The sequence below is a fragment of the Salvelinus alpinus genome, chromosome 19, assembly GCF_045679555.1.
Source record: "Salvelinus alpinus chromosome 19, SLU_Salpinus.1, whole genome shotgun sequence".
NCBI lineage: Eukaryota > Metazoa > Chordata > Actinopteri > Salmoniformes > Salmonidae > Salvelinus > Salvelinus alpinus.
The window spans coordinates 32,092,108-32,120,073 of NC_092104.1; the positions used below are offsets into that span (position 1 = coordinate 32,092,108).

At 43.7% G+C, this 27,966-nt stretch overlaps 1 protein-coding gene across 3 annotated transcripts; it reads right to left on the reverse strand.

Annotated features, from left to right (window-relative positions):
* Positions 1 to 121: 121 nt before the first annotated feature.
* On the reverse strand, positions 122 to 27,267 carry LOC139545340 (RILP-like protein 1). 3 transcript variants are annotated; one of them, XM_071352995.1, is made up of 8 exons: positions 26,758 to 27,267; positions 21,928 to 22,075; positions 8,992 to 9,110; positions 8,494 to 8,769; positions 7,956 to 8,236; positions 4,844 to 4,942; positions 1,832 to 1,919; positions 122 to 1,188 (listed from the first exon to the last, which is right to left on the reverse strand). In XM_071352995.1, the coding sequence occupies exons 1-8, from the start codon at positions 27,043 to 27,045 to the stop codon at positions 1,183 to 1,185; spliced, it is 1,305 nt and encodes a 434-aa protein (XP_071209096.1). In that variant the 5' UTR covers positions 27,046 to 27,267; the 3' UTR covers positions 122 to 1,182. The 3 variants fall into 3 exon arrangements, with proteins under 3 accessions (XP_071209096.1, XP_071209098.1, XP_071209097.1); XM_071352997.1 differs by lacking the exon at positions 1,832 to 1,919 and having other exon boundaries at positions 1,019 to 1,188; XM_071352996.1 differs by lacking the exon at positions 122 to 1,188 and having other exon boundaries at positions 1,245 to 1,919.
* Between the last annotated feature and the right edge of the window lie 699 nt (positions 27,268 to 27,966).

Consider the following 27,966-nt stretch of genomic DNA (forward strand, 5'->3'; position numbering starts at 1 on the left):
ACATTGTGCCATTTCATATTTTTAGGTGTCTACAATTAATATTGAGCATACATTGAAAACTGGTTGAAAAACCCATATCTATAAGAAAAATGGCAGGTGAACATATTCACATCACAGATAGTCAACAATATGCCAGCTTTTTATTCAGACACTAGAAAACTCAAGTGCAGCAGTCAAAATAAAATCTTAACATAAATACAATTTAAATATGGCCGATAGTTATATCACATCAAACCATGTCAAAATGCCTTCAATATATTTTGTCTAACTTGGGGCCTCAGACTTGGTATAAGTTTCCTTTTATAGATAAAATAAACATGTGAGTGATCTCTGAAGTTACACTAATACTTATTGCTAGTATAAAGCACCATAGTCTGCGCAAAATGAAATGAATAAAAATGAATTCAAAAGGCACAGGATATCTCTCAGATTGCACGTTATTCTCTCATGAATCCATCTCTCCATTGTCCCCACAAGACAACTTTGTCCTGATAATCCCTCTTGGCACGAAGCTCTTCATGTTTTTACTTGGAGACCACCAGCATGGGACATTATACACTCAGTGTACAAAACATTAGGAACACCTTCCTAATATTGAGTTGTACCCCCTTATTGCCCTCTGAACAGCTTCAATTCGTCAGGGCATGGACTACAGAGTGTCAAGCATTCACAGGGATTCTGCCCATGTTGACTCCAATGCTTCCCACAGTTGTCAAGTTGGCTGGATGTTCTTTGGGGCGGTGGACCATTCTTGATACTCACAGGAAACTGTTGAGCATGGTATAACCCAGCAGCGTTGCAGTTCTTGACACACTCAAACCGATGCACCTGACACCAACTACCATACCCCGTTCTAAAGGCACATAAATATTTTGTCTTGCCAATTCACCTTCTGAATGGCACACATACTCAATTGTCTCGAGGTTTAAAAATCCTTCTTTAACGTGTCTCCTCCTCTTCATCTACACTGCTTGAAGTGGATTTAACAGGTGACATCAATAAGGGATCATAGATTTCAACTGGATTCACCTGGTCAGTCTGTCATGAAAGAGCAGGTGTTCCTTATGTTTTGTGCATTCAGTGTAGGTCCCTGGTTATGGATGCTTCAGTGCCTCCTGAGCCTGCTCTGTGTGCAAATAACAAATCACTTCCTCTGGTCACCTCTTTTCTCCAGAGAAGATGCTAAACCTGGATAGGTGCAATGAGAGAAATTAAGAATTTAGGTTACACCATGCAAAAAAAAATAAAAAAATAAAAAAACTAGCCATGACAATATTACTGCTAAAATAGATCAATAAAATACATTGGTTACACTTCAGATTATTCATTAAGAGTGAGTGAGAACATTGAGTTCTCAGAGTGAGGACAAAAGCAGAATGAGAGCATGCATGAGGAAAAGTGCTCAACAAAAGGTTGGGGAGGTGCATAAGCTTTGCCCTGTCAGAGGTTAACCTAGTTAGTCACTCCACTTTATTCAACAAATGAAGAGCTGTCAACAGTGAATATCCATGCTATGGGAAAATCCTAACTCAGACAACATGCATATGTGGATTTGTACTTGTAATAGTGAGTTGCTGGATTAGTATATTGGCAAAAAAGGTGACAATTTTTTATGATTGTGGCATCTTCTATGATGAGCTGGTTCAAGATCTACACATTATCAGCCAATAAGAATACTCCCACATCCTACTCACACATCGTGCACACATGATCACAAGGAAGTATTGCATTTGAGATGACAGGCGGTGGAGGGGCTTTGGCACAGTGGCGGTGCTTGGCTCAAGAACAATGACATCACAAAAAGAGATGAAATAAATGTAAAAGTTCATACACAGGACATAAGTCGTCTGATCGGCTGTAACGTTGGATCGTCTGCAATCAACCCTGCTGCTACCATCGGCATTACTGCAGTGAATATCCTGTCCAAAGAAGTACAGATGAAGAGACATAAGCGGAAAAAAGTAGTCAGAGTTTTGGTGCAAAGTGACTTTGCAGCACCCAGGTTGGCAAAGGAGGCAAGCCACATCTAGACGAAGTAAGCTACTTAAATAATTAATAATAAACCATTTATTTATGGAGTGGTCATTTTTCTTCTCTTCACAATTATTTGTAAATGACCTTCAAGAAATTATTATGGTAGTTGAAAAATGTCACAGAAGGGAAACTTCATCCCTTCGTCCTGGTCCTTCTACAAATATAACATTCCCAAACAAGCATTGTGGAAATTAAATTGTCATTATTTGTTTTAGTGCTCACGCAAGCATATTGGTCAGTGACATACATATATAAAGCTAGGTCAAATCCCTGACTGCAAGCCTTAACCACCATGACAGGAAACATAACATTAGTTAGGTTTCCATCCAATTGGCGACAGATTGTCATGCGAATATTCTAAAATCCGCATAAAAACAATTTTCCCACCAGAGATGTATTTCCATCAAATTGACTTGTTGGTGATAAAAGTATTTACGTGACGATGTAGTGCACATAAATACCTTTTGCGTTTAAATTCCCATGTACCGAATAAAAAAGAAAAGTTAAATGGGTTTCCATCGCATTTTCAACTCTACTGATGTATTCTCAAACAAAAATGTGTTATTTAGCGAGTCTGTGTATACTCTGGTATTGGCACGTGTGCTCTAGCCAACAGCTCGCAGATAGTGCTCGTATTTCCTACATGATGAGGATTATCATGGACAAAAGAGCAAGATTATTTTTATTTGACAAACGGCAGCTAAGCATCGATGATCATGTCACCAGAATAAGACCCTCAATATTTATTGTAAAGGAGCATCAAGCTCATCACCTTGCACTTTCACTACCCTGTGAAGTTCATAATAATTTAATAACTCATCTGTATCCTAATAAACGGACTGCTCATAGTGGGAGGACCACACGTCATCGCTTGACTCCAAGTTTACTTTGATATGATAGTTATTATACCAATATTGGCGCATAAAAGCGTTTCCACCGACATTTCTCCCATAATACATTTTACCGACACAAAAAGATCCCACCTTGTCTAGTGTATTTTGTTTTGTCGAGATTTGGGAAGTTTACCGACAATTTGTGTGTCCATCAGGCCTGTCATACATTTTTTTTATCCAACATGTACTTCACTTGCATTAAAAAGGTCGGATCAAAACCTGGTTAATAGCTAGGTTTCCACCCAATTTGAAATATTTTAATGTGAATATTCTAGAGTCCGCATAAAGACAATATGCACATTTTCCCAACAGTGGTGTTTTTACCAAACTAACTTGTTGAGGATAAAAGTAAGTGTGTATTTTCATGTACCGAATACAAATCTAAAGTTCAATATGTTTCCATCGCAATTTTCAACTCAACCCGATAGTTTTGTCACAAACTGTTGTGTTAAATTGCAAATGTTCCTACTCTAGTCTTGGCACGAGCATTCTAGCCAACAGCTCACAGATCTATTGCAGGTAGGCTAGTCTACATGATGAGATTATTATGGATAAGAGCAAGACATTTTTTATGAACTGTTTTTCTGATTTGTGTTGTTTTATTTGTGTTTACCATGACTGTGTGTTTGTATTCTAATGTGTGTGTATATATTTACACAATATATACAAAAGTATGTTGACACCCCTTCAAAATTACATTTCAGCCACACCCATTGCTGACAGGTGTATAAAATCGAGCACACAGCCATGCAATCTCCATAGACAAACATTGGCAGTTGAATGGCCCGTACTAAAGAGCTCAGTGACTTTCAACGTGGCACCGTCATAGGATGCCACCTTTCCAACAAGTCAGTTCGTCAAATTTCTGCTAGAGCGGCCCGTCAACAGTAAGGGTTGTTATTGTGAAGTGGAAATGTCTAGGAGCAACAACGGCTCAACCGCAAAGTGGTAAACCACACAAGTGAAGCCCGTAAAAAGAATATGTCCTCGGTTGCAACACTCACTACAGAGTTCCAAACTGCCTCTGGAAGCAACATCAGCAAAATAACTTAGTTGGGAGCTTCATGAAATGGGTTTCCATGGCCGAGCAGCCAGACACAAGCCTAAGAACACCATGCACAATGCCAAGTGTCGGCTGGAGTGGTGTAAAGCTTGACACCATTGAACTATGGAGCAGTGGAAACGTATTCTCTGGAGAGATGAATCACGGTTCACGATGAGATGAGAACACTACCTGCCCCAATGCATAGTGCCAACTACATTTTTGTGCTTTTTGTCATGTAGTGTATATATTTTGTGTTTAATGTGTATTTTATATTGTATTATACAGGGCACATTTGGAAAATAGACCTAGGTCTCAATATGTCTTCCCTGTCAAAATAAAGGTTAAATAAAAATACAAAAAAATTGTCAAAAACGGCAGTCAAGCGTCGATCATCATGTCACCAGAATAAGAACCTCGATATTTACTGGAAAGGAGCATCAAGATCACCTTGCACTTTCACCACCCTGTGAAGTTAATCATTATTTATTTCATCTGTATCCTAATAAACTGCCTGGTTTCTCGAGTCGTAGTGGGATGACCATAAAGACATTTCCAACGCCATTTCTTGCATAATTCATTTTTCAGACACAAAAAGATCCCACCATGTCGAACGAACAAATTATTTGTCTGCATTTTTTTTTTTTATTATGACCGAAAATTCCTGTTTCCATCACAGCTGTCATGATTACTTTACTTGCATAAAAACTGGATGGAAACGTGGTTAGTGACAACCTTGTTTGAAAATGTCAGAGATTGTGGGAATGATAGGCTGTGCACCTATATGTGTGTGGCCTGAGCACATACCATCAAGAGAGATGGAGTGGGGTGGCTGAGGAGTTTTGGCGTAGGTCTAGTGGGTCGCAGTACTTACAGACGTTTGATCCCCGAGTCAGGCTGTTCAGTGGTTGCAGGCTGTGACTGAAGTGATGGATCCAAGTTGATGCCGTAAATCTCATTCTCTAACTCCTCACTGAGGCAGGGAGAAGGGATTAATTTAAAGAATGTGTACTTGTATTATGAACAAATGCAAAAAATTAAAAGGATAAAGTGGGATGCAACATCATTAGTAAATACATACAGTTGAAGTCGTAAGTTTACATAAACCTTAGCCAAATACATTAAAAAATTTAAACAGTTTTTTACAATTCCTGACATTTAATCCTAGTAAAAATTCCCTGTTTTACGTCAGTTAGGATCACCACTTAATTTTAAGAATGTGAAATGTCAGAATAATAGTTGAGAATTATTTATTTCAGCTATTATTTCTTTCATTACATTCCCAGTGGGTCAGAAGTTTACATTCACTCAATTAGTATTTGGTAGCATTGCCTATAAATTGTTTAACTTGGGTCAAACGTTTTGGGTAGCCTTCCACAAGCTTCCCACAATAAGTTGGGTGAATTTTGTCCCATTCCTCCTGACAGAGCTGGTGTAACTGAGTCAGGTTTGTAGGCCTCCTTGCTCGCACACGCTTTTTCAGTTCTGCCCACAAATTGTCTATGGGATTGAGGTCAGGGCTTTGTGATGGCCACTCCAATACCTTGACTTTGTTGCGCTTAAGCCATTTTGCCACAACTTTGGAAGTATGCTTGGGGTCATTGTCCATTTGGAAGACCCATTTGCGACCAAGCTTTAACTTCCTGACTGATGTCTTGAGATTTTGCTTCAATATATCCACATAATTTTCGTCCCTCATGATGCCATCTATTTTGTGAAGTGAACCAGTCCCTCCTGCAGCAAAGCACCCCCACAACATGATGCTGCCACCCCTGTGCTTCACGGTTGGGATGGTGTTCTTCGGCTTGCAAGCCTCCCCCTTTTTCCTTAAAACATAATGATGGTCATTATGAGCAAAATGTTCTACTTTCGTTTCATCAGACCAGAAGACATTTCTCCAAAAAGTACGATCTTTGTCCCCATGTGCATTTGCAAACCAGAGTCTGGCTTTTTTTAATGGTGGTTTTGGAGCAGTGGCTTCTTCCTTGCTGAGCGGCCTTTCAGGTTATGTCAATATAGGACTCGTTTTACTGTGGATATAGATACTTTTGTACCTGTTTCCTCCAGCATCTTCACAAGGTCCTTTGCTGTTGTTCTGGGATTGATTTGCACTTTTCGCACCAAAGTACATTCATCTCTAGGAGACAGAACGCGTCTCCTTCCTGAGCGGTATGATGGCTGTGTGGTCCCATGGTGTTTATACTTGCGTACTATTGTTTGTACAGATGAACGTGGTATTTGGAAATTGCTCCCAAGGATGAGCCAGACTTATGTAGGTCTACAATTTTTTTCTGAGATATTGGCTGATTTCTTCTGATTTTCCCATGATGTCAAGCAAAGAGGCACTGAGTTTGAAGGTAGGCCTTGAAATACATACACAGGTACACCTCCAATTGACTCATATGATGTCAATTAGCCTATCAGAAGCTTCTAAAGCCATGACATCATTTTCTGCAATTTTCCAAGCTGTTTAAAGGCACAGTCAACGTAGTGTATGTAAACGTCTGACCCACTGGAATTGTGATACAGTGAATTATAAGTGAAATAATCTGTCTGTAAACAATTGTTGAAAAAATTACTTGTGTCATGCATAAAGTAGATGTCCTAACCGACTTGCCAAAACTATCGTTTGTTAACAAGTAATATGTGGAGTGGTTGAAAAACGAGTTTTAATGACTCCAACCTAAGTGTATGTAAACTTCCGACTTCAACTGTACATGTGCACTGAACAAAAATATAAACGCGACATGTAAAGTGTTGTTACCATGTTTCATGAGCTGAAATAAAAGATCCCAGAAATGTTCCATATGCACAATAAGCTTTTTTCTCTCAAATTTTGTGCACAAATTTGTTTACATTACGGTTAGTGAGCAATTATCCTTTGCCAAGATAATTCATCCACCCGACAGGTGTGGCATATCAAGAAGCTGATTAAACAGAATAATCATTACACAGGTGAACTAATGCACCTTGTGCTGGGGACAATAAAAGGCCACTCTAAATTGTGCAGTTTTGTCACAACTCAATGCCACAGATGTCTCAAGTTCAGGGATTGTGCATTTGGCATGCTGACTTTAGGAATGTCTACCAGAGCTGTTGCCAGAGAATTCAATGTTAATTTCTCTACCATAAGCCAACTCCAATGTCGTTTTAGAGAATTTGGCAGTATGTCCAACCAGCCTCACAACCGCAGATCATGTGTATGGCATCGTGTTGGCGAGCAGACTGCTGATGTCAAAGTTGTGAACAGAGTGCTCCATGGTGGTGGGGAGGTTATGGTTTGGGGAGGCATAAACGTTGGACAATGAACACAATTGCATTTTATCGATTGGCAATTTCAATCAACAGAGATACCGTGACGAGATACTGAGGCCCATTGTCGTACCATTCATCTACCGCCATCACCTCATGTTTCAGCATGATAATGCATGGCCCCGTGTCGCAAGGACTTGTGCACAATTCCTGGAAGCTGAAAATGATCCAGTTCTTCCATTTCCTGCATACTCAGATGTGTCACCCGTTGAGCATGTTTGGGATGCTCTGGATCGACGTGTACAACAGCATGTTCCAGGTCCGGCCAATATCCAGACAACAGGCCACAATCAACAGCCTGATCAAATCTATGGGAAGGAGATCACACTGCATGAGGCAAATGGCGGTCACACCAGATACTGACTGGTTTTCTGATCCACGCCCCTACCTTTTTTTTAAGGTATCTGTGACCAACAGATGCATATCAAGTCATGTGAAATCCATAGATAAGGGTCTAATTTATTTATTTCAATTGACTGATTTCCTCAGTAAAATCTTTGAAATTATTGCATGTTGCGCTTATATTTTTGTTCAGTATAGTAATAACATAAGATTCAGTTGAGACAGGGGTATTAAAAAGTGATGATAAATCCCTAGTCCCTCAACTCCAGGTTATTCTTATTTTTTTTAATTTCACTTTGTTTTTTCACATAGCAGATGTCATATCATGTAACCTTTTGTAATAGATGAGCTCCTCTCTCAGCATGAACACTTGAGCTTTGAGTTCGTTCCTCTCCTTCAGGACGTCCCGTAGCTCCTCGAGGGTGAAGTGGGGCCTGTCGGACTCCTTCTGGTCCAGGACATCAGGTTCCTCCTCTTGCTCCTCATCACACAGCGGGAGGAAAGGAGGGCTCTCTTCTAACTCAAAGCACTGTGCCAGGAATTCATGGTCACTTCTGCATTCCGCCCAAAAAGAATTGTGTACGATGGAGGCTGCTGATGCTGGTACCAAGGACTGGATTTGGGAAATAGCATGGTCACTTACAGGCTTTGTGAGCAGTGGCAATGATACTCAATGGCTAATCTACAAGATTGACTGACCCGCCTTGGGTGGATGTCATGTTATTGTGTTCTTGTCAATAGGGAACTTAAAACCCTGTAATTTGGGTATAATCTTCTTAACTCTATAAGGTGACGCGTACAGATATGTAATGGTGTCTTAAAGAGAAATGTAATGGACTTGATCAGGTAGGGGGTTGTAGCTGTGGTTACCTTGGCCGACACTGGTGTAAGCACTGTCATCACAGCCTTTGATGGAGATGGTTCCTCCTCGGCTGACCTCTTCATGTCCAGCTCCCACTCTTTGCGCTCCTCCTTCAGCCTTGCCACCTCCTGCCGCAGGGCCCCCAGCTCCTGCTGGCGCACCTGGGACATAGCCTCCAGCTCAACCTTCTGTTGGATCACTGCCTTGCCCTGAGCCTCTACGACACTGATCCTGTGCCGCAGGTCCAGGTTGACCTTCATCAGACGGTGCTGCTGTAGCTGAAGCTATAAGGGGAGGAAGGAGTCCATTTAATCCTACCCATTTGTCTGTAATGAACGGATGGAAACAGTGTCCAGATTGTTGGTGGAAGTTGTTGTCCTCCTCAGGCAAGACGAGACACCTATGTGCTGAAGCATTAGGCTACAGACAGTAGGAAGCCTAGGAGGGATGTGTTATGTAGTTCAGGTAGTGTGGAATGCTACTAGATGGAAAGAGACAAGCCTCACCGCCTCCAGGTCCTCGTTCTTGAGGTTCAGCTCATGGTCCTTATCCCGGATCTCATCCCTCTGTTTGTCTACCACCTCCTTTACCTTCTTCATCACCTGACACTCTCTCTCTGACACACCTGTCCAAGATATACACACATACAGCCCACACAGGCATTAACACATAAACATACACTACCGTTCAAAGGTTTGGGGTCACTTTGAAATGTCCTTGTTTTTGTCCAATAAAATAACATCAAATTGATCAGAAATACAGTGTAAACATGGTTAATGTTGTAAATTACTATTGTAGCTGGAAACGGCTGATTTTTAATAGAATATCTACATGGGCTACAGAGGCCCATTATCAGCAACCATCACTCCTGTGTTCCAATGGCACGTTGTGTTAGCTAATCCAGTTCATCATTTTAAAAGGCTAATTGATCATTAGAAAACCCTTTTGCAATTATGTTAGCACAGCTGAAAACTGTTGTTCTGATTAAAGAAGCAATAAAACTGGCCTTCTTTAGACTAGTTGAGCATCAGCATTTGTGGGTTCGATTACAGGCTCAAAATGGCCAGAAACAAAGAACTTTCTTCTGAAACTCATCAGTCTGTTCTTGTTCTGAGAAATGAAGGCTATTCCATGCGAGAAATTGCCAAGAAACTGAAGTTCTCTGGCTCTAACCAGAATAGAAAGAGGAGTGGGAGGCCCCGGTGCACAACTGAGCAAGGGGACAAGTACATTAGAGTGTCTAGTTTGAGAAAGAGACTCCTCAAGTCCTCAACTGGCAGCTTCATTAAATATTACCAGCAAAACACCAGTCTCAACAGTGAAGAGGTGACTCCGGGATGCTGACCTTCTAGGCAGAGTTCCTCTGTCCAGTGTCTGTGTTCTTTTGCTCATCTTAATCTTTTATTTTTATTGGCCAGTCTGAGAAATTGCTTTTTCTTTGCAACTCTGCATAGAAGGCCAGCATCCCAGAGTCGCCTCTTCACTGTTGATTGTCACGTCTGCTCCTCCCCTCCGGCGTACGACGTCGCCAGAGTACTAACCCCCGGTCCTGGGATTCATCATTACGCACACCTGGCACTCATCATTACGCGCACCTGTGATTCATTATGATTCACACCTGGACTCCATTACCTATATAATTTCCTCCTCTTTATATGTCACTCTCCCAGGTTCACTCACCAGTTGGTATTGTTCTTGTGTTTTGGCCTCCTGCCCAACATCCCGGAGGAATATCAGGATCTAAGGGAGGTATTCTCCAAGACCCTCACCACCTGTCTCCCCCCTCATCACCCCTGGGACTGTGCCATTGACCTGTTTTCCGGTGCTACACCTCCGCGCAGACGCATCTACCTTCTGTCAGTGGCTGAGACGCAGGCCATGGAGGACTACATTCAAGAGGCGCTCCAACAGGGTTTCATCCGCAGGTCCATATCAGCTGGTTTCTTCTTCGTGGCCAAGAGGGTGGATTACGCCCTTATATCGATTACCGTGGACTCAATGACATCACCACGAAGTATCGTTACCCTTTTCCGCTGTTGCCGTCAGCCATCGAGCAGCTCCGCGTGGCCCGGTTCTTCACAAAACTGGACCTGTGGAGTGCCTACAATCTCATTCGCATCCGGGAGGGGATGAGTGGAAGACTGCGTTCAGCACGATGTCTGGTCACTACAAGTACTTGGTTATGCCCTTGGTTATGCCCAGTGTTCCAGGAATTTGTCAACGAGGTGTTCAGGGACATGCTCGGACGTCAGGTGTTTGTACATCGATGACATCCTGATCTTCTTGACCAACCTGGAGGATCACATCACTCACGTTCGAGCAGTCCTGGAATGCCTCTTGGCTAACCACCTGTTCGTCAAAGGCAGAGAAGTGCCAATTCCACCAGAGGGCTGTCTCCTTCTTGGGCTACCAAATCAGCCTGCAGGGAGTGAGGATGGAGGGAGTGAAGAAGGTAGATGCGGTAAGGTCATGGCCAGTCCCAACCACTATCAAGGGGTTACAACGGTTTTTGGGGTTTGCCAACTTTTACCGCCGCTTCATCAGGAACTTCAGTGCTGTCGCCGCCCCTCTCTCCTCAAGGGTGGGCCTCGTAGGTTGGTTTGGTCTCCAGCAGCCGACGAGGCCTTCTGTCTCAAGGCGCGTTTCACCATCGCCCACTTGCTAAAACACCCAGATCCCACGCTACCTTTTGTGGTTGAGGTAGACGCATCGGAGGTGGGTGTGGGGGAAGTTTTGTCACAAAGAAAGGGGGACCCACTAAAATTGTATCCTTGTGCTTTCTAATCCAAGAAACTGTCCCCCGCAGAGAGGAATTACGACGTCGGCGATTGGGAGCTCTTGGCGGTGAAGTTGGCATTAGAGGAGTGGAGACACTGGCTGGAGGGTGCCAAGGAACCATTCGTCATCCTCACCAACCATCGGAACCTTGAGTACATACGCACCAAACCAGGCGGGCTCTCTTCTTCACCAGGTTCGACTTCACGCTGACCTATCACCCAGGTTCTAAGAACATCAAGGCCGATGCTCTGTCCCGTATCTACGATTCGGGAGAGACTACTGGCCAGAAGGCACCCATAATCCCCTCCTCCCGGGTCGTGGGTCCAGTGGTTTGGGATGTAGACATCCGCCAGGCTCTAGAGAGGGAGCCCGCACCCCGGAATTGTCCTCCCGCACGCATCTACATTCCCACAGGGATAAGGGATTGGCTGCTGATCTGAGCACACACAGCTGTCGTCCATCACTGAGAAATACTGGTGGCCCACCTTGGTGCAGGATGTTAGGCGGTATATCAACTCCTGTTCCGAGTGTGCTCAAACTGAGTCCCCCCGGAATGCTTCAACAGGGAAGCTCCTGCCACTTCCCGTGCCTCAGCGACCTTGGTCCCATCTATCCATTGACTTTGTTACTGATCTTCCCCTTCTGATGGTTTCACCACCATTCTGGTGGTAGTGGATAGATTCTCCAAGTCATGTCATTTAATCTTTCTTCCCGGTCTTCCCACTGCTCTCCAGGTCGCTGAGGTACTCTTCCGGCATTATGCCCTTCCGGAGGACATCGTTTCGGACTGCGGCCCACAATTCACATCCGATTCTGGAGGGCCTTCTTGGAGAAGCTCGGTGTCACGGTTAGCCTCACATCTGGGTATCGGCCTCAGTCTAACGGGCAGGTGGAGAGGATGAATCAGGAGCTGGGGAGTTTCCTGAGGAGTCACTGTCAGGACCGGCAGGGTGAGTGGGCACATTTCCTTCCTTGGGCAGAGTACACCCAGAACGCTCTACGACACTCCTCCACTAGGTTGACCCCCTTCCAGTGTTTTGGGTTTCCAGCCGGCCCTGGCCCAGTGGACCCCGGGCCAGACCGCGGCTCCTGCGGTAGATGAGTGGTTCCGGTGCGTGGAGGTGTGGAACAATGCGCTCGTGAGACTCCAGTGCGCCGTCCATCGTCAGAAGGAGCAGGCAGACCGTCACCGCAGTGAGACCCCTGTGTTCCATCCTGGGGATCGTGTCTGGCTCTCTATGAGGAACCTTCCACCCCGCCTGCCCTGCAAGAAACTAAGCCCCCGTTTTGTGGGGCCGTTCAAGGTTCTCCGGTGGGTCAATGAGGTGACATATGGTAATGACTGGGTAATTGTAACCTGTATCTCACCCTCTTTTCATGTCTCCCTTCTCAGGCCGGTGGTTCCTGGTCCCCTAGCTGATGCTGTCCCCCACGACACACCTCCACCCCCCCGGACATTGACGGGAGCCCGGCGTACGCTGTCAAATCCCTACTGGACTCCCAACTTCGTGGGAGTAGGCTCCAGTATCTGGTGGCCTGAGAGGGGTATGCCCCAGAGGAGCGGTGTTGCGTTCCGGTGGAGGACATTCTGGACCCCAACATCATCAGGGTCATCCCCCTGGTCGGCGCCGTCCTGCGGCTGGAGCCGCATGTCGGGGGGGGGAGGGTACTGTCTGGTCCTCCCCTCCGGCATATGACGTCGCCAGAGTAGTAACCACCGGTCCTGGGATTCATCATTACACACACCTGTGATTCATTATGATTCACACCTGGACTCCATTACCGTCATTTCCTCCCCTTTATGTCACTCTCCCAGGTTCACTCACCGGTTGGTATTGTTCTTGTGTATCGGTGTTCTGCCTTATGTTAGTGTCGTGTTCTTGGTTTTGTTGTTTTATTAAAACTTTTCACCTGCTTCCAACTCACCGCACCATCATTACATTGAGACTGGTGTTTTGCGGGTACTATTTAATGAAGCTGCCAGTTGAGGACTTGTGAGGTGTCTGTTTCTCAAACTAGACACTCTAATGTACTTGTCCTCTTGCTCAGTTGTGCACCGGGGCCTCCCACTCCTTCTCTTCTGGTTAGAGCCAGTTTGCCCTGTTCTGTGAAGGGAGTAGTACACAGCGTTGTACGAGATCTTCAGTTTCTTGGCAATTTCTCGCATGGAATAGCCTTCATTTCTAGGAAACAAGAATAGACTGACGAGTTTCAGAAGAAAGTTCTTTGTTTATGGCCATTTTGAGCCTGTAAGCGAATCTACAAATGCTGACGCTCCAGATACTCAACTAGTCTAAAGAAGGCCAGTTTTATTGCTTCTTTAAATCAGAACAACAGTTTTCAGCTGTGCTAACATAATTGCAAAAGGGTTTTCTAATGATCAATTAGCCTTATTAAATTATAAACTTGGATTAGCTAACACAACGTGCCATTGGAACACATATGTAGATATTACTTTTTTTTTTTTTTTTTTTTTTTTAAAGTTGTCCGTTTCCAGCTACAATAGTCATTTACAACGTCTAAACTGTATTACTGATCAATTAGTTATTGTAAATGGACAAAATGTTTTCTTTCAAAAACAAGGACATTTCTAAGTGACCCCAAACTTTTGAACGGTAGTGTATATCTGCACATACTGTGGTGACGTAACAGGTGGAACTAATGCTGCTGTTATGTAGTTTTATTCAGAGTATTACCAAGAGACAATAACACTATCTAAATGGCAAAGGAATTCAGTCTTAAATAGCACATACTGTACAATGCATGTTGAGTCAGCAGTATATCTACCAGAGCTTTCTCATGTCATGCATACATGAAATTTTATGTGTCCGTATATGTTCAGTTTTACAGCTGCTTGATCATCCTGATTTGATCAGTGTTTCTAGGCTGTGTGTGTTTTGGCCCTGTGAGTAAAAATAGCCATGGTGACCAATGAAAGGCTCGCACAAGGGCTGTATTTGTCTGGTTTTAAAATAGTTCCCTTTACTGCCTCCTCTGTCTCTGATGTCAGCATGTTCACACATGTAGTGGACACAAACACTAAAAGATTAGATTTTGGCTCACATGCAGAACCTGACATCACACTTCTGATGGAGGATGACTCATGGCTTCATTCACATCCTATAAAAGTCCAATAAGACCTAACCCTCATCAAAAGGAACGCAAGTTAAATCTGATCTGTCGTGGGCAATGCTTTGTTTTGTCAGAACATACAGAGATAGACAAGAAATATTAACACATACAATGAGATGGGTCCCTGTCACACCCTGCATAACATGCTAATACCTGATATCAAATGCAAACACCCACACTAAAACATACACACGCATGTTCCAGAGGCACCTGGTAGCATGTAGGTCAAATGACACTTCAACGTATAAATCAGTCCCATTTATGGTGCATCACCTGACCACGTCTTCCTACTGGATTTAGATTCAGGTGTTCGTGCCACTGACATGGTGATCAGAGACCCTGTGTTGCCAGCAATGCTCTACTTTCTGTAGTGTATGTTCTCCGGCTCTGTCTGTTACACACCAATAACACATCACCTCAGATCTTCTGCACTCAAAACATATACCTTGTTATGAGGCATTTGAGTTTAATTGTAGGAGTGCACAATTAAATCACCCTACATGACATTGACTTGCCAAGTTGCTAATCACTATAACTACTGTTGTGAATAACATAAGTGGTCCTCTGTGGATCAGTAGAGCATGGCGCTTGCAACGCCAGGTTGTGGGTTCAATTCCCACTGGGGCCACCCATACGAAGAATGTACGCACGTAAGACTAAGTTACTTTGGATAGGTGTCATCTAAATGGCATATATATTATCGTTCTCTAAATACTTCAGTCAGACTGCTATCGTTGAAGTTGTTTGTGGTGATGTCAAAATTAGGGGTTTTGAACAAAACAGCTATCAGCGATTGGATCGTCTCTAACCAATCAGAGTATCAAAGCCAATGACGGATTTTAAAAATGCTGCTTTACCCACGTGTGTTCTGGCTCTGGCCCAACCCATCGGTTTCTGGGACCAATCTGAACGCTTAGAATGTGGTCCCATTTAACCAGGCAAGGTTTTTAATCACAACCCAAAATGATTTCTAAGGGTCTGTACTCCCGAAGTTGTTGACTGATTTTGTGCTTGCCAGTTAGCAAACAGTTCTCAGCTTACTGCCGATAAAAACTGAGTCATAACTGAATTATTTAATGTAACAAATCAAACATTAAACCTCATAAAACAATTCATAGTAACCTCGTAAACAATTAATTTAGACCCAGCGTTTATTTGAAACATGTTTATTCCCATAAGATAAAGTAATATATGGCAATATATGTATATTACTTATGTTTATTTGGGCATATATGGTAGAAACATACATGCCCATATATGCTTATATATGTATCCACACATATATGTATATAAGTACACACTGTATAAATATATTACTTTTCCGTATGGGTTTGCAGTAACGTGTGCCGTTAAAAAAGAACAGGCGGCTATTTGAGAATTTTAGTTTAATTGAAGTTGACTGGTAACTTAAATGGAACTGTAAAGTAAATGTTACTTTGTGCATCTTATCTTTGGTGTCATAAACAATCCTTGGTTCCTACCTGTGTCTGGTCAAGATAAGAGGGGGGGCATCTGGCCGAATGGTTCCTACAAGAACATATTTTGGGCAATCAAATGAAACATGTTTATGTAGGTTTAGGTAGCCGTATATAAGGCTCTATGTAGGGAACTCCCTTTAATAGCTCACTTCAGACCGGTACTTTATGCATCCAAGTTTGACTGTGACCTCTCCAGCTTGCTGACAATAAACAATGATTCATTTAAGATTGACTTCGAGTGTCCCTGTGTAAGAATTTTCATGACAGAACTTATGTGTAACAGACATCATGCTGCTTGCTTAGCGAGTAGGCTGCTTCCTCCTGATTCGGCTCACACAAGGCTCTAACTCAGGACCTCTGCCTTGCTAGAACACGTGACCTCCTTCTTTGACAACATACCAACCGACTGAGCTATAAAAAAAAAGGATCCAATTGGATAGCTCCATTGGTGACATTTCAAGCTAGTTGTGGAGTGAGTTTAAGGTACATTCTTATAGGAATATTTCGGGATTTTGGCAACGAGGCACTTCATCTATGTTTGGATACCATTTTTGTGTCTCTCTGTGCAGTTTGAAGGAAGTTGCTAACAAGCGCTAGCGCAATTGCTAACTTGGGTTAGCGCAATGACCGGAAGTTATTGTTAGCTTTGGCTCACAAAACGACCTCCAATTTATTTCATACTAGACAGAGACACAAAATTGGTATCCACGAATTCATCTGACTCTGGGGAATTAGGTAAAGGGCCTCATTGCCAAAATCCCAGAGTATCCATTTAACTCTGTTACATATGAATGCAGGCCTGTGTTATAACTTGTGCTGTTTTTGACAAGGTGCTAATTCAGACTGGTGTTCAAATCACATCAAAGACAATTTTAGCATTTTAGCAACTATTTAACATGTTAGCTAACCCTTCCCCTAACCTTAAGCCTTTTAGCTAACCCTTCCTCCAACGCTAACCTTAACCCTTTAGCCTAACTCCGACGCTTAACCCCTAGCCTAGCTAAAGTTAGCCAGCTAGCTAACGTTAGCGTTAGCCACCCCAAGTTAATGTTAGCCACAACAAATTGGAATTTGTAACATACATGTTTTGCAAATTCGTAACATATTGTACATTTTGCAAATTCTTAACATATTGTTGGAATTGCTATTCGTCATATATTGTAGGAATAGCAATTCGTAACATTTAATACGAATTGTAATTCGTAACATATCATATGAAATGAAAATTTGAAGATGGCGTGCCAGTCAGACGTCTATTTGTCTTGTCCCGTCCCATGTATATGTAGTTTTCTTCGTGTATATTTTTTAGCTCAATTTCCATCTACGGACTGAAAATACTCTCCTGCAACCCACCTCACCCAATGTGGTATGGATCTGCTATTGTTTTACACTTTAGAACCGGAACCCCCATCAGAAGCTAGCCAGCTAACTAGTTAGTCACTGCTAGCAGTCATCGCCGTTAACTTGGACATCAGCCAGCCACAGCCTGGGTCAATTCCTGCCAGTCTGCACAGCGTGATATCAACCCAGAGCATATCGGACTGCTTTCTCGAACCTTTACAACAGATCATCGCAGCTAGCTAGCTGCTATTCGAGTGGCTACTCCAGGCTAACATCTCTGTCCCAAAGCAAGAACCAGCTAGCCTCGAGCTAGGCCCATCTCTCGGCTAGCCGAAGAGGTCCTTCAGCCAATTCTTGGGCTACAATACCTATTTTGCCAATTGGCCTGGACCCTTTTAATGCCGACACGGAGCCCCGCTGATCCATCACAACTGGTCTACTGACGAATCAACAGGCGATTCTGTTACGATGTCGCCGAAGAACCATCTACTAGCCCCGGCCCACTAGCTTTTCTGAACGCTGTGTACCCTGCTTGCCTAGCGTAGTAGTGACTACCGAACGCCACCCTGACTCACCTATTGCTGATCTTTTGACCCTATGATCACTCGGCTACACAGCTGACACCCCCTGGACTGTTTCAATAACACAGTACCTAATTTTGTTTACCTGTCTGCCCCAGCTTCGAACTCAGGTCCTGTATGTACCTAACTAACCCGCTCTGCCCATTAATCGACATTTACCCGTTGTTGTCTTAGCTCTCCTGATCAACCTGTGTTTGCTTTATGCCTCTCTCTAATGCCAATATGCCTTGTCTACTGCTGTCTTGGCTAGTTCTTACGGTTTAATTTCACTGTAGAGCCCTCAGTCCCGCTCAAAATGCCTTAGATAGCTCTTTTGTCCCACCCCACACACATGCGGAGACCTCACCTGGCTTAACTGGTACCTCCAGAGACGAAACCTCTCTCATCATCACTCAACGCCAAGGTTTACCTCCACTGTACTCACATCCTACCATACCCTTGGCTGTACATTATGCCCTGAATCTATTCTACCATGCCCAGAAATCTGCTCCTTTTATTCTCTGTCCCCAACGCACTACACGACCAGTTCTTAAAGCCTTTAGCCGTACCCTTTTCCTACTCCTCCTCTGTTCCTCTGGTGATGTAGAGGTTAACCCAGGCCCTGTAGCCCCTAGTTCCACTCCTATTGCCCAGGCGCTATCTTTTGTTGACTTCTGTGACCGTAAAATAATTGGTTTCATGCATGTTAACATCAGAAGCCTCCTCCCTAAGTTTGTTTTATTCACTGCTTTAGCACACTCCGCCAACCCTGATGTTCTAGCCGTGTCTGAATCCTGGCTTAGGAAGGCCACAAAAAATTCTGACATTTCCATTCCCAACTACAACATTTTCCACCAAGTTAGAACTGCCAAAGGGGGTGGAGTTTCAATCTACTGCAGAGATAGCCTGCAGAGTTCTGTCATGCTATCCAGGTCTGTGCCCAAACAGTTCGAGCTTCTACTTTTTAAAATCCACCTTTCCAGAAATAAGTCTCTCACTGTTGTCTCCTGTTATAGACCCCCCTCAGCCACCAGCTGTGCCCTTGACACCATATGTGAATTAATTGCCCCCCATTTTTCTTCAGAGTTTGTACTGTTAGGTGGCCTAAACTGTGATATGCTTAACACCCCGGCCATCCTACAATCTAAGCTAGATGCCCTCAATCTCACACAAAATATCAAGGAACCTACTAGATACAACCCTAAATCCATAAACACGGGCAACCTCATAGATATCATCCTGACCAACTTGCCCTCTAAATACACCTCTGCTGTCTTCAACCAGGATCTCAGCAATCACTGCCTCATTGGCTGTGTCCGTAAGGGTCCGCGGTCAAATGACCACCCCTCATCACTGTCAAACGCTCCCTAAAACACTTCAGCGAGCAGGCCTTTCTAAATCGACCTGGCCCGGGTATCCTGGAAGGATATTGACCTCATTCCGTCCGTAGAGGATGCCTGGCTATTCTTTAAAAGTGCTTCCTCACCATCTTAAAAAAGCATGCCCCATTCAAAAAATGTAGAACTAAGAACAAATATAGCCCTTGGTTCCTTCCAGACTTGACTGCCCATGACCAGCACAAAAACATCCTGTGGCATACTGCATTACCATCGAATAGCCCCCACGATATGCAACTTTTCAGGGAAGTTAGGAACCAATATACACAGGCAGTTAGGAAAGCAAAGGCTAGCTCTTTCAAAAAGAAATTTGCATCCTGTAGCACAAACTCAAAAAAATTCTGGGACACTAAAGTCCATGGAGAATAAGAGCACCTCCTCCCAGCTGCCCACTGCACTGAGGCTAGGAAAAACTGTAACCACCGATAAATCTACGATAATCAAGAATTTCAATAATAACTTTTCAACGGCTGGCCATGCTTTCCACCTGGCTACCCCTACCCCGGTCAACAGCTCTGCACCTCCCACAGCAACTTGCCCAAGCCTCCCCCATTTCTCCTTCACCCAAATCCAGATAGCTGATGTTCTGAAAGAGCTGCAAAATCTGGACCCCTACAAATCAGCTGGGCTAGGCAACCTGGACCCTCTCTTTCTAAAATGAGCCACCACAATTGTTGCAACCCCTATTACTAGCCTGTTCAACCTCTCTTTCGTATCGTCTGAGATCCCTAAAGATTGGAAAGCTGCCGCGGTCATCGGAGACACTCTAGACTCAAACTGTTACAGACCTATATCTATCCTACCCTGCCTTTCTAAGGTCTTCGAAAGCCAAGTTAACAAACAGATCACCGACCATTTCGAATCCCACCGTACCTTCTCCACTATGCAATCTGGTTTCCGAGCTGGTCATGGGTGCACCTCAGCCACGCTCGAGGTCCTAAACGATATGATAAAAGACAGTACTGTGCACCCGTCTTCATCGACCTGGCCAAAGCTTTCGACTCTGTCAATCACCGCAATCTTATCGGCAGACTCAATAGCCTTGGTTTCTCAAATGACTGCCTCGCCTGGTTCACCAACTACTTCTCAGAGTTCAGTGTGTCAAATTGGAGGGCCTGTTATCTGGACCTCTGGCAGTCTCTATGGGGGTGCCACAGGGTTCAATTCTCAGGCAGACTCTTTTCTCTGTATACATCAATGATGTCGCTCTTGCTGCTGGTGATTCTCTGATCCACCTCTACGCAGACGACACCATTCTGTATACTTCTGGCCCTTCTTTGGACACTGTGTTAACAAACTTCCAGACGAGCTTCAATGCCATACAACACTCATTCCGTGGCCAACTGCTCTTAAATGCAAGTAAAACTAAATGCATGCTCTTCAACCGATCGCTGCTCGCACCCGCCTGCCCGTCTAGCATCACTACTCTGGACGGTTCTGACTTAGAATATGTGGACAACTACAAATACCTAGGTGTGTGGTTAGACTGTAAACTCTCCTTCCAGACTCACATTAAGCATCTTCAATCCAAAATTAAATCTAGAATCGGCTTCCTATTCCGCAACAACGCATCCTTCACTCATGCTGCCAAACATACCCTCGTAAAACTGACTATCCTACCGATCCTTGACTTCGGCGATGTCATTTACAAAGTAGCCTCCAACACTCTACTCAGCAAATTGGATGTAGTCTATCACAGTGCTATCCGTTTTGTCACCAAAGCCCCATATACTACCCACCACTGCGACCTGTATGCTCTCGTTGGCTGGCCCTCGCTTCATATTCATTGCCAAACCCACTGGCTCCAGGTCATCTATAAGTCTTTGCTAGGTAAAGCCCTGCCTTATCTCAGCTCACTGGTCACCATAGCAGCACCCACCCGTAGCACGCGCTCCAGCAGGTATATCTCACTGGTCATCCCCAAAGCCAACTCCTCCTTTGGCCGCCTTTCCTTCCAGTTCTCTGCTGCCAATGACTGGAACGAATTGCAAAAATCACTGAAGCTGGAGACTTACATCTCCTTCACTAACTTTATTATTAGCGGTCAGAGCAGCTTACCGATCATCGCACCTGTACACAGCCCATCTGTAAATAGCCCACCCAACTACAGTGGGGAGAACAAGTATTTGACACACTGCCGATTTTGCAGGTTTTCCTACTTACAAAGCATGTAGAGGTCTGTAATTTTTTATCATAGGTACACTTCAACTGTGAGAGACGGAATCTAAAACAAAAATTCAGAAAATCACATTGTATGATTTTTAAGTAAATAATTTGCATTTTATTGCATGACATAAGTATATGATCACCTACCAACCAGTAAGAATTCCGGCTCTCACAGACCTGTTAGTTTTTCTTTAAGAAGCCCTCATGTTCTCCACTCATTACCTGTATTAACTGCACCTGTTTGAACTCGTTACCTGTATAAAAGACACCTGTCCACACACTCAATCAAACAGACTCCAACCTCTCCACAATGGCCAAGACCACAATTTTATCCCTGATGTCCTTACACAGCTCTGCGGTCTTGGCCACAGCAGTTAACCTACTGTTCCCCGGGCGCCTAAGACGTGGATGTCGATTAAGGCAGCCCCCAGTACCTCTCTGATTCAGAGGGGTTGGGTTAAATGCAGAAGACACATTTCAGTTGAATGCATTCTGTTGTACAACTGACTAGGAGTCTCGGATTTACTTAAAGAATAATACGAAATGCTCTGAGACCACATTGCTGCTAAATGCCAATGTGCTGCACATACCCTCCTGTCTCTGCAGGTCCTCAGTCACAGGTGAGTCTTTTAGGAACAGGCTCTTCCGAAGGCTCTTATTCTCCACCTGCAGTTGTGTGATCTGAGACAGCAGTTCTTGGGCCTCCCCTCTCCACACGTCCTCCACCAGCTCCAACTCCTGGGGGATGCATCAACCGCACCCACACACACAGTTGAAGTCGGAAGTTTACACACACCTTAGCCAAATACATTTAAACTCAGTTTTTCACAATTCCTGACATTTAATCCTAGTAAAAATGCCCTGTCTTAGTTAGGATCACCACTTTATTTTAAGAATGTGAAATGTCAGAATAATAGTAGAGAGAATTATTTATTTCAGCTTTTATTTCTTTCATCACATTCCCAGTGGGTCAGAAGTTTACATACCAAATACTAATTGAGTGTAGCATTGCCTTTAAATTGTTTAATTTGGGTCAAACGTTTTGGGTAGCCTTCCACAAGTTTCCCACAATAAGTTGGGTGAATTTTGGCCCATTCCTCCTGACAGAGCTGGTGTAACTGAGTCAGGTTTGTAGGCCTCCTTGCTCGCACACGCTTTTTCAGTTCTGCCCACAAATTTTCAATGGGATTGAGGTCAGGGCTTTGTGATGGCCACTCCAATACCTTGACTTTGTTGTCCTTAAGCCATTTTGCCACAACTTTAGAAGTATGCTTGGGGTCATTGTCCATTTGGAAGACCCATTTGCAACCAAGCTTTAACTTCCTGACTGATGTCTTGCTTCAATATATCCACATCATTTTCCAACCTCATGATGCCATCTATTTTGTGAAGTGCACCTGTCCCTCCTGCAGCAAAGCACCCCCACAACATGATGCTGCCACCCCTGTGCTTTACGGTTGGGATGGTGTTCTTCGGCTTGCAAGCCTCCCCCTTTTTCCTCCAAACATAACGATGGTCATTATGGACAAACAGTTCTATTTTTGTTTAATCAGACCAGAGAACATTTCTCCAAAAAGTACGATCTTTGTCCCCATGTGCAGTTGCAAACCACAGTTTGGCTTTTTTTATGGCGGTTTTGGAGTAGTGGCTTCATCCTTGCTGAGCGGCCTTTCAGGTTATGTCAATATAGGACTCGTTTTACTGTGGATATAGATACTTTTGTACCTGTTTCTTCCAGCATCTTCACAAGGTATTTTGCTGTTGTTCTGGGATTGATTTGCACTTTTCACACTCAAGTACGTTCATCTCTAGGAGACAGAACGAGTCTCCTTCCTGAGTGGTAAGACGGCTGTGTGGTCCCATGGTGTTTATACTTGCGTACTATTGTTTGTACAGATGAACGTGGTACCTTCAGGCGTTTGGAAATTGCTCCCAAGGATGAACCAGACTTATGGAGGTCTACAATTATTTTCTGAGGTCTTGGCTGATTTCTTTTGATTTTCCCATGATGTCAAGCAAAGAGGCACTGAGTTTGAAGGTAGGCCTTGAAATACATCCACAGGTACACCTCCAATTGACTCAAATGATGTCAATTAGCCTAACAGAAGCTTCTAAAGCCATGACATAATTTTCTGGAATTTTCCAAGCTGTTTAAAAGGCACAGTCAACTTAGTGTATGTACACTTCTGACCCACTGGAATTGTGATACAATGAATTATAAGTGAAATAATCTGTCTGTAAACAATTGTTGGAAAAATTACTTGTGTCATGCACGAAGTAGATGTCCTAACCGACTTGCCAAAACTATAGTTAACAAGACATTTGTGGAGTGGTTGAAAAACAAGTTTTAATGACTCCAACCTAAGTGTATGTAAACTTCCGACTTCAACTGTACATACATACATACATACATACATACATACACACAGGTATAGCATCTTTAACTTTTTCATTCTGCATAATTGCACATAAAACAAAGGTTTCATTGATTAAAAGTCAAATACAACAGGTGTAGACCTTACAGTGAAATGCTTACTTACAAATCCTTAACTAACAATACTTTAAATATGATTTTAGGGCCTTCCTCTGACACTGCCTGGTATAGAGGTCCTGGATGGCAGGAAGCTTGGCCCCAGTGATGTACTGGGCCGTACATACTACCCTCTGTAGTGCCTTGCGGTCGAAGGCCGAGCACTTGCCATACCAGGCAGTGATGCAACCAGTCAGGATGCTCTTGATGGTGCAGCTGTAGAACCTTCTGAGGATCTGAGGACCCATGCCAAATCTTTTCAGTCTCCTGAGGGGGAATAGGTTTTGTCATGCCCTCTTCACGACTGTCTTGGTGTGTTTGGACCATGATAGTTTGTTGATGATGTGGACACCAAGGAACTTGAAACTCTCAACCTGCTCCACTGCAGCCCCATCAATGAGAATGGGGGCGTGCTCGGTCATCCTTTTCCTGTAGTCCACAATCATCTACTTTGTCTTGATCACATTGAGGGAGAGGTTGTTGTCCTGGCACCACACGGCCAGGTCTCTGACCTCCCTATAGGCTGTCTCATCGTTGTTGGTGTGTCATCGGCAAACTTGATGATGGTGTTGGAGTCGTGCCTGGTCATGCAGTCATGAGTGAACAGGGAGTACAGGAGGGGACGCACCCCTGAGGAGCCCCTGTGTTGAGGATCAGCGTGGCGGATGTGTTGCTACCTACCCTTACCACCTAGGGGCGGCCCGTCAGGTGGTCCAGGATCCAGTTGCAGAGGGAGGTGTTTAGTCCCAGGAACCTTAGTTTAATGATGAGCTTTGAGGGCACTATGGGGTTGAATGCTGTGCTGTAGTCAATTAATAGCATTCTCACATAGGTGTTCCTTTTGTCCAGGTGGGAAAGGGCAGTGTTGAGTGCAATAGAGATTGCATCATCTGTGGATCTGTTGGTGCGGTATGCAAGGGGACACGTGAAGAGGACACAACAGCACCTCGGCCCCCTCGGGAGGCTGAAAAGATTTGGCTCGGGCCCTCAGTTCTACAGCTGCACCGTTGAGAGCATTTTGACTGGCTGCATCACCGCTTGACAGGCAACTGCAAGGCACCCGATCACAAGGTGCTACAAAGGGTGGTGAGTATGGCCCAGTACTTTACTGGAGCCGAGCTCCCTGCCATCCAGGACCTCTATACCAGGCGGTGTTAGAGGAAAGCCCCAAAATAATTCTGACTGCAGCCACCCAAGCCATAGACTGTACTCTCTGCTACTGCACATAAAGTGGTACCAGTGCACCAAGTCCAGAACCAACAGGACCCTAAACAGCTTCTAGCCCCAAGCCTTAAGACTACTAAACAAGACTGCTAAATAGCTAATCAAATGGCTACCCGGACTACCTGCAACTCTCTTGTTCTGACTCCATGCACACACACATACACTACAGATGCCCACACACACATATGCATACTGACACCACTCACACGCACAAGCTTTCAATTACCACATATACTGCTGCTGTTAATCTATCCTTTTGCCTAGTCACTTCACCCCTACTACATGTACATACTAGATACCTCAATTACCTCGTACCCCTGCACATCGACTTGATACTGGTACTCCCTATATATAGCCATGTTATTTTTACTCATTATTGTTATTCATTATTCACTGTGTATTTGTTAATTGTGTCACTATTTCTTTTTTTAACTCTGCATTTTTGGTAAAGGACCAGTAAGCATTTAACTGTTCGTCTACACCAGTTGTTTACGAAGTATGTGACAAATCAAACGTTATTTTATTTGACCAGACTTTAAGAACTATTCACACCTGATTCTCAAAACTTTTTGCACCGACTCACCTTTACATATACACACACAGAACAATATTACTCTCAGTACATGTCGCAAGTGTACCTCAGTTTATATTTTGTTTTTATTGCTACTATGGTGTGTTTCGTGTGTATGCTTTGAAAGTAAATGTGTATATCTACATGTTACCTCTTGGTGGGTTGGGGAGAAAAGATAAGCCATTCTAGTTAAATTTGTCTTTTGTTTCTGTTAGTCTTTAGTGACATGGATAGAAGTACAGTCTGCTGTCATTCTGATCTAAGAATATTACTCCTGCTTATTATGAAGAAAAAATACATCTGTTTAACTTTGTAAACTAAAGGTGTGTTTAGAATTATTTTTGTTGTATTGATGCTATTTAATCTCTCCTCAGCCTAATATTATTCTGTTTGTCCTGTGGGTACCTTTGCCACTGTTCCACCCCTTGTGTATTGCGCTGTCATGGTGTATTTATTTATCTTTTCTATCCTTTATATCGTTTTTGGTGATAAATGTATTGATATTGTGCATTTATTTTTTATAAATGTGTATTGCACTATTAGTGCTTGTGTAACAGTTTAACTTTATGGCGTCCCCTCGCCCCGGGAACCACTACTTCAAGGTCTCAAAGCGAGTGACGTAACCGATTGAAACGCTATTAGCGCGCACCACCGCTAACTAGCTAGCCATTTCACATCCGTTACACTTGCAATTTATTCGGTGTATATTTTATTTTGTCTGATGTTGTACACTTTATGTATGGAGTCTGACAAGAGGGTGGGGGCTGTAACAACCTATAGTTAGTTCCCTTATCCAACTGTCGGTGGAGAAACAAGTGTTTTGCGTGTTTAAAACACCTACATTCTCCCGACTGGCATGGAAGTGGCTAGTCTTTAGAGTAGTAAGGATAATTAAGAGTCTGAAACCAGGGTATTTGGTGCAGTGTGGCTCCAGCATGTGTAAAACATTTCTTATGTAACTTTTGTCAACATGCTCTTGTGCAATGTGACACCGCGTGTCAGAGAGCAGAGGAATGCCATGAAAAGCCAATACTTGGTGTAGTAGGCTACTCTTCGTGTTGCACACGTGAGCTAAATATTTCGGTAAACACACACCTTTTGATGTAGCTGCTCTTTCTTCAACCTGTCATTCCGTTCCATTCGCAACCTGTCCAGCTCACGCCGTAGCTCTTCCGTCTCTGGGTTGATATTGTTTCGGGTGACCAGCACCTCTAGAACTTCCAGAACCCGGACCACTTTGGGCATCAGCCGCAGTGAAGCCTCGCATCCAAACTGATCGATAATGCGTTCAAACTCCTGTCCCACAACCGCGGCAATGTCATAGACGTCCATAACGGTTAACTCCGTAGCATTTTTGTCCAGGGGTGTTCCGAAGTCTTCCATGTCTGTTTCTCCACTCCGAAATCAACAAGGACAGTTATCTGACAGTTATTATTGTGTAACGTTTGTAGTACGATCTAGGCCTACTTCTTATTGCTATTCTTTCGGATATTTTTACAACTCTTTGAATGTAGGCCTATTTCAAGAATAATTCTCAACTTCCAGATTCCCCAGAGTGCTATCGCGAACTATGAACGTTCTGTGTAGCCCACTGCGCATGTCAAGTTATTATTGGTTCTCCTGCTGAAGTGTACTTGTGTGACTGGCACTTTCAGGTCATTAAGTTTTTCTTCTTTCTATCCTCTCTGAATTAATCGTTCTTGCCCAATGTTAATATGAAAGTGAATAAAGACTGAACAAAAATATAAACACAACATGCAACAATTTCAAAGATTTTATTGAGTTACAGTTCATATAAGGAAATTTGTCAATTGAAATAAATGCATTAGGCCCTAATCTATGAATTTCACATGACTGGGAATACAGATATGCATCTGTTGGTGACAGATACCTTAAAAAAAGGTAGGGCGTGGATCAGAAAACCAGTCAGTATCTGGTGTAACCACCTTTTGCCTCATGCAGGACACCACATCTCCTTCGCATAGAGTTGATCAGACTGTTGATTGTGGCCTGTGGAATGTTGTCACACTCTTCAATGGCTGTGCGAAGTTGCTGGATATTAGCAGGAACTGGAACAAGCTGTCATATGTCAATCCAGAGCATCCCAAACACGCTCAACGGGTGACATGTATGGTGAGTATGCAGGCCATGGAAGAACTGATACATTTTCAACTTCCAGGAATTCTGTACAGATCCTTGCGACATGGGGCCGTGCATTATCATCCTGAAACATGGTGTGGCGGTGGATGAATGGCACAACAATGTGCCTCAGGATCTCGTCACAGTATCTCTGTGCATTCAAAT

Excerpts from the sequence above, each read along its gene's own strand:
- LOC139545340 (XM_071352995.1), bottom strand. The coding sequence starts at position 27,045 with ATGGAAGACTTCGGAACACCCCTGGACAAAAATGCTACGGAGTTAACC. Across the intron at positions 8,770-8,991 it reads AGAACGAGGACCTGGAGGCG|CTTCAGCTACAGCAGCACCG; the intron begins GTGAGGCTTGTC and ends CTCCCCTTATAG. Across the intron at positions 8,237-8,493 it reads TTACACCAGTGTCGGCCAAG|TCCTTGGTACCAGCATCAGC; the intron begins GTAACCACAGCT and ends TCCCAAATCCAG.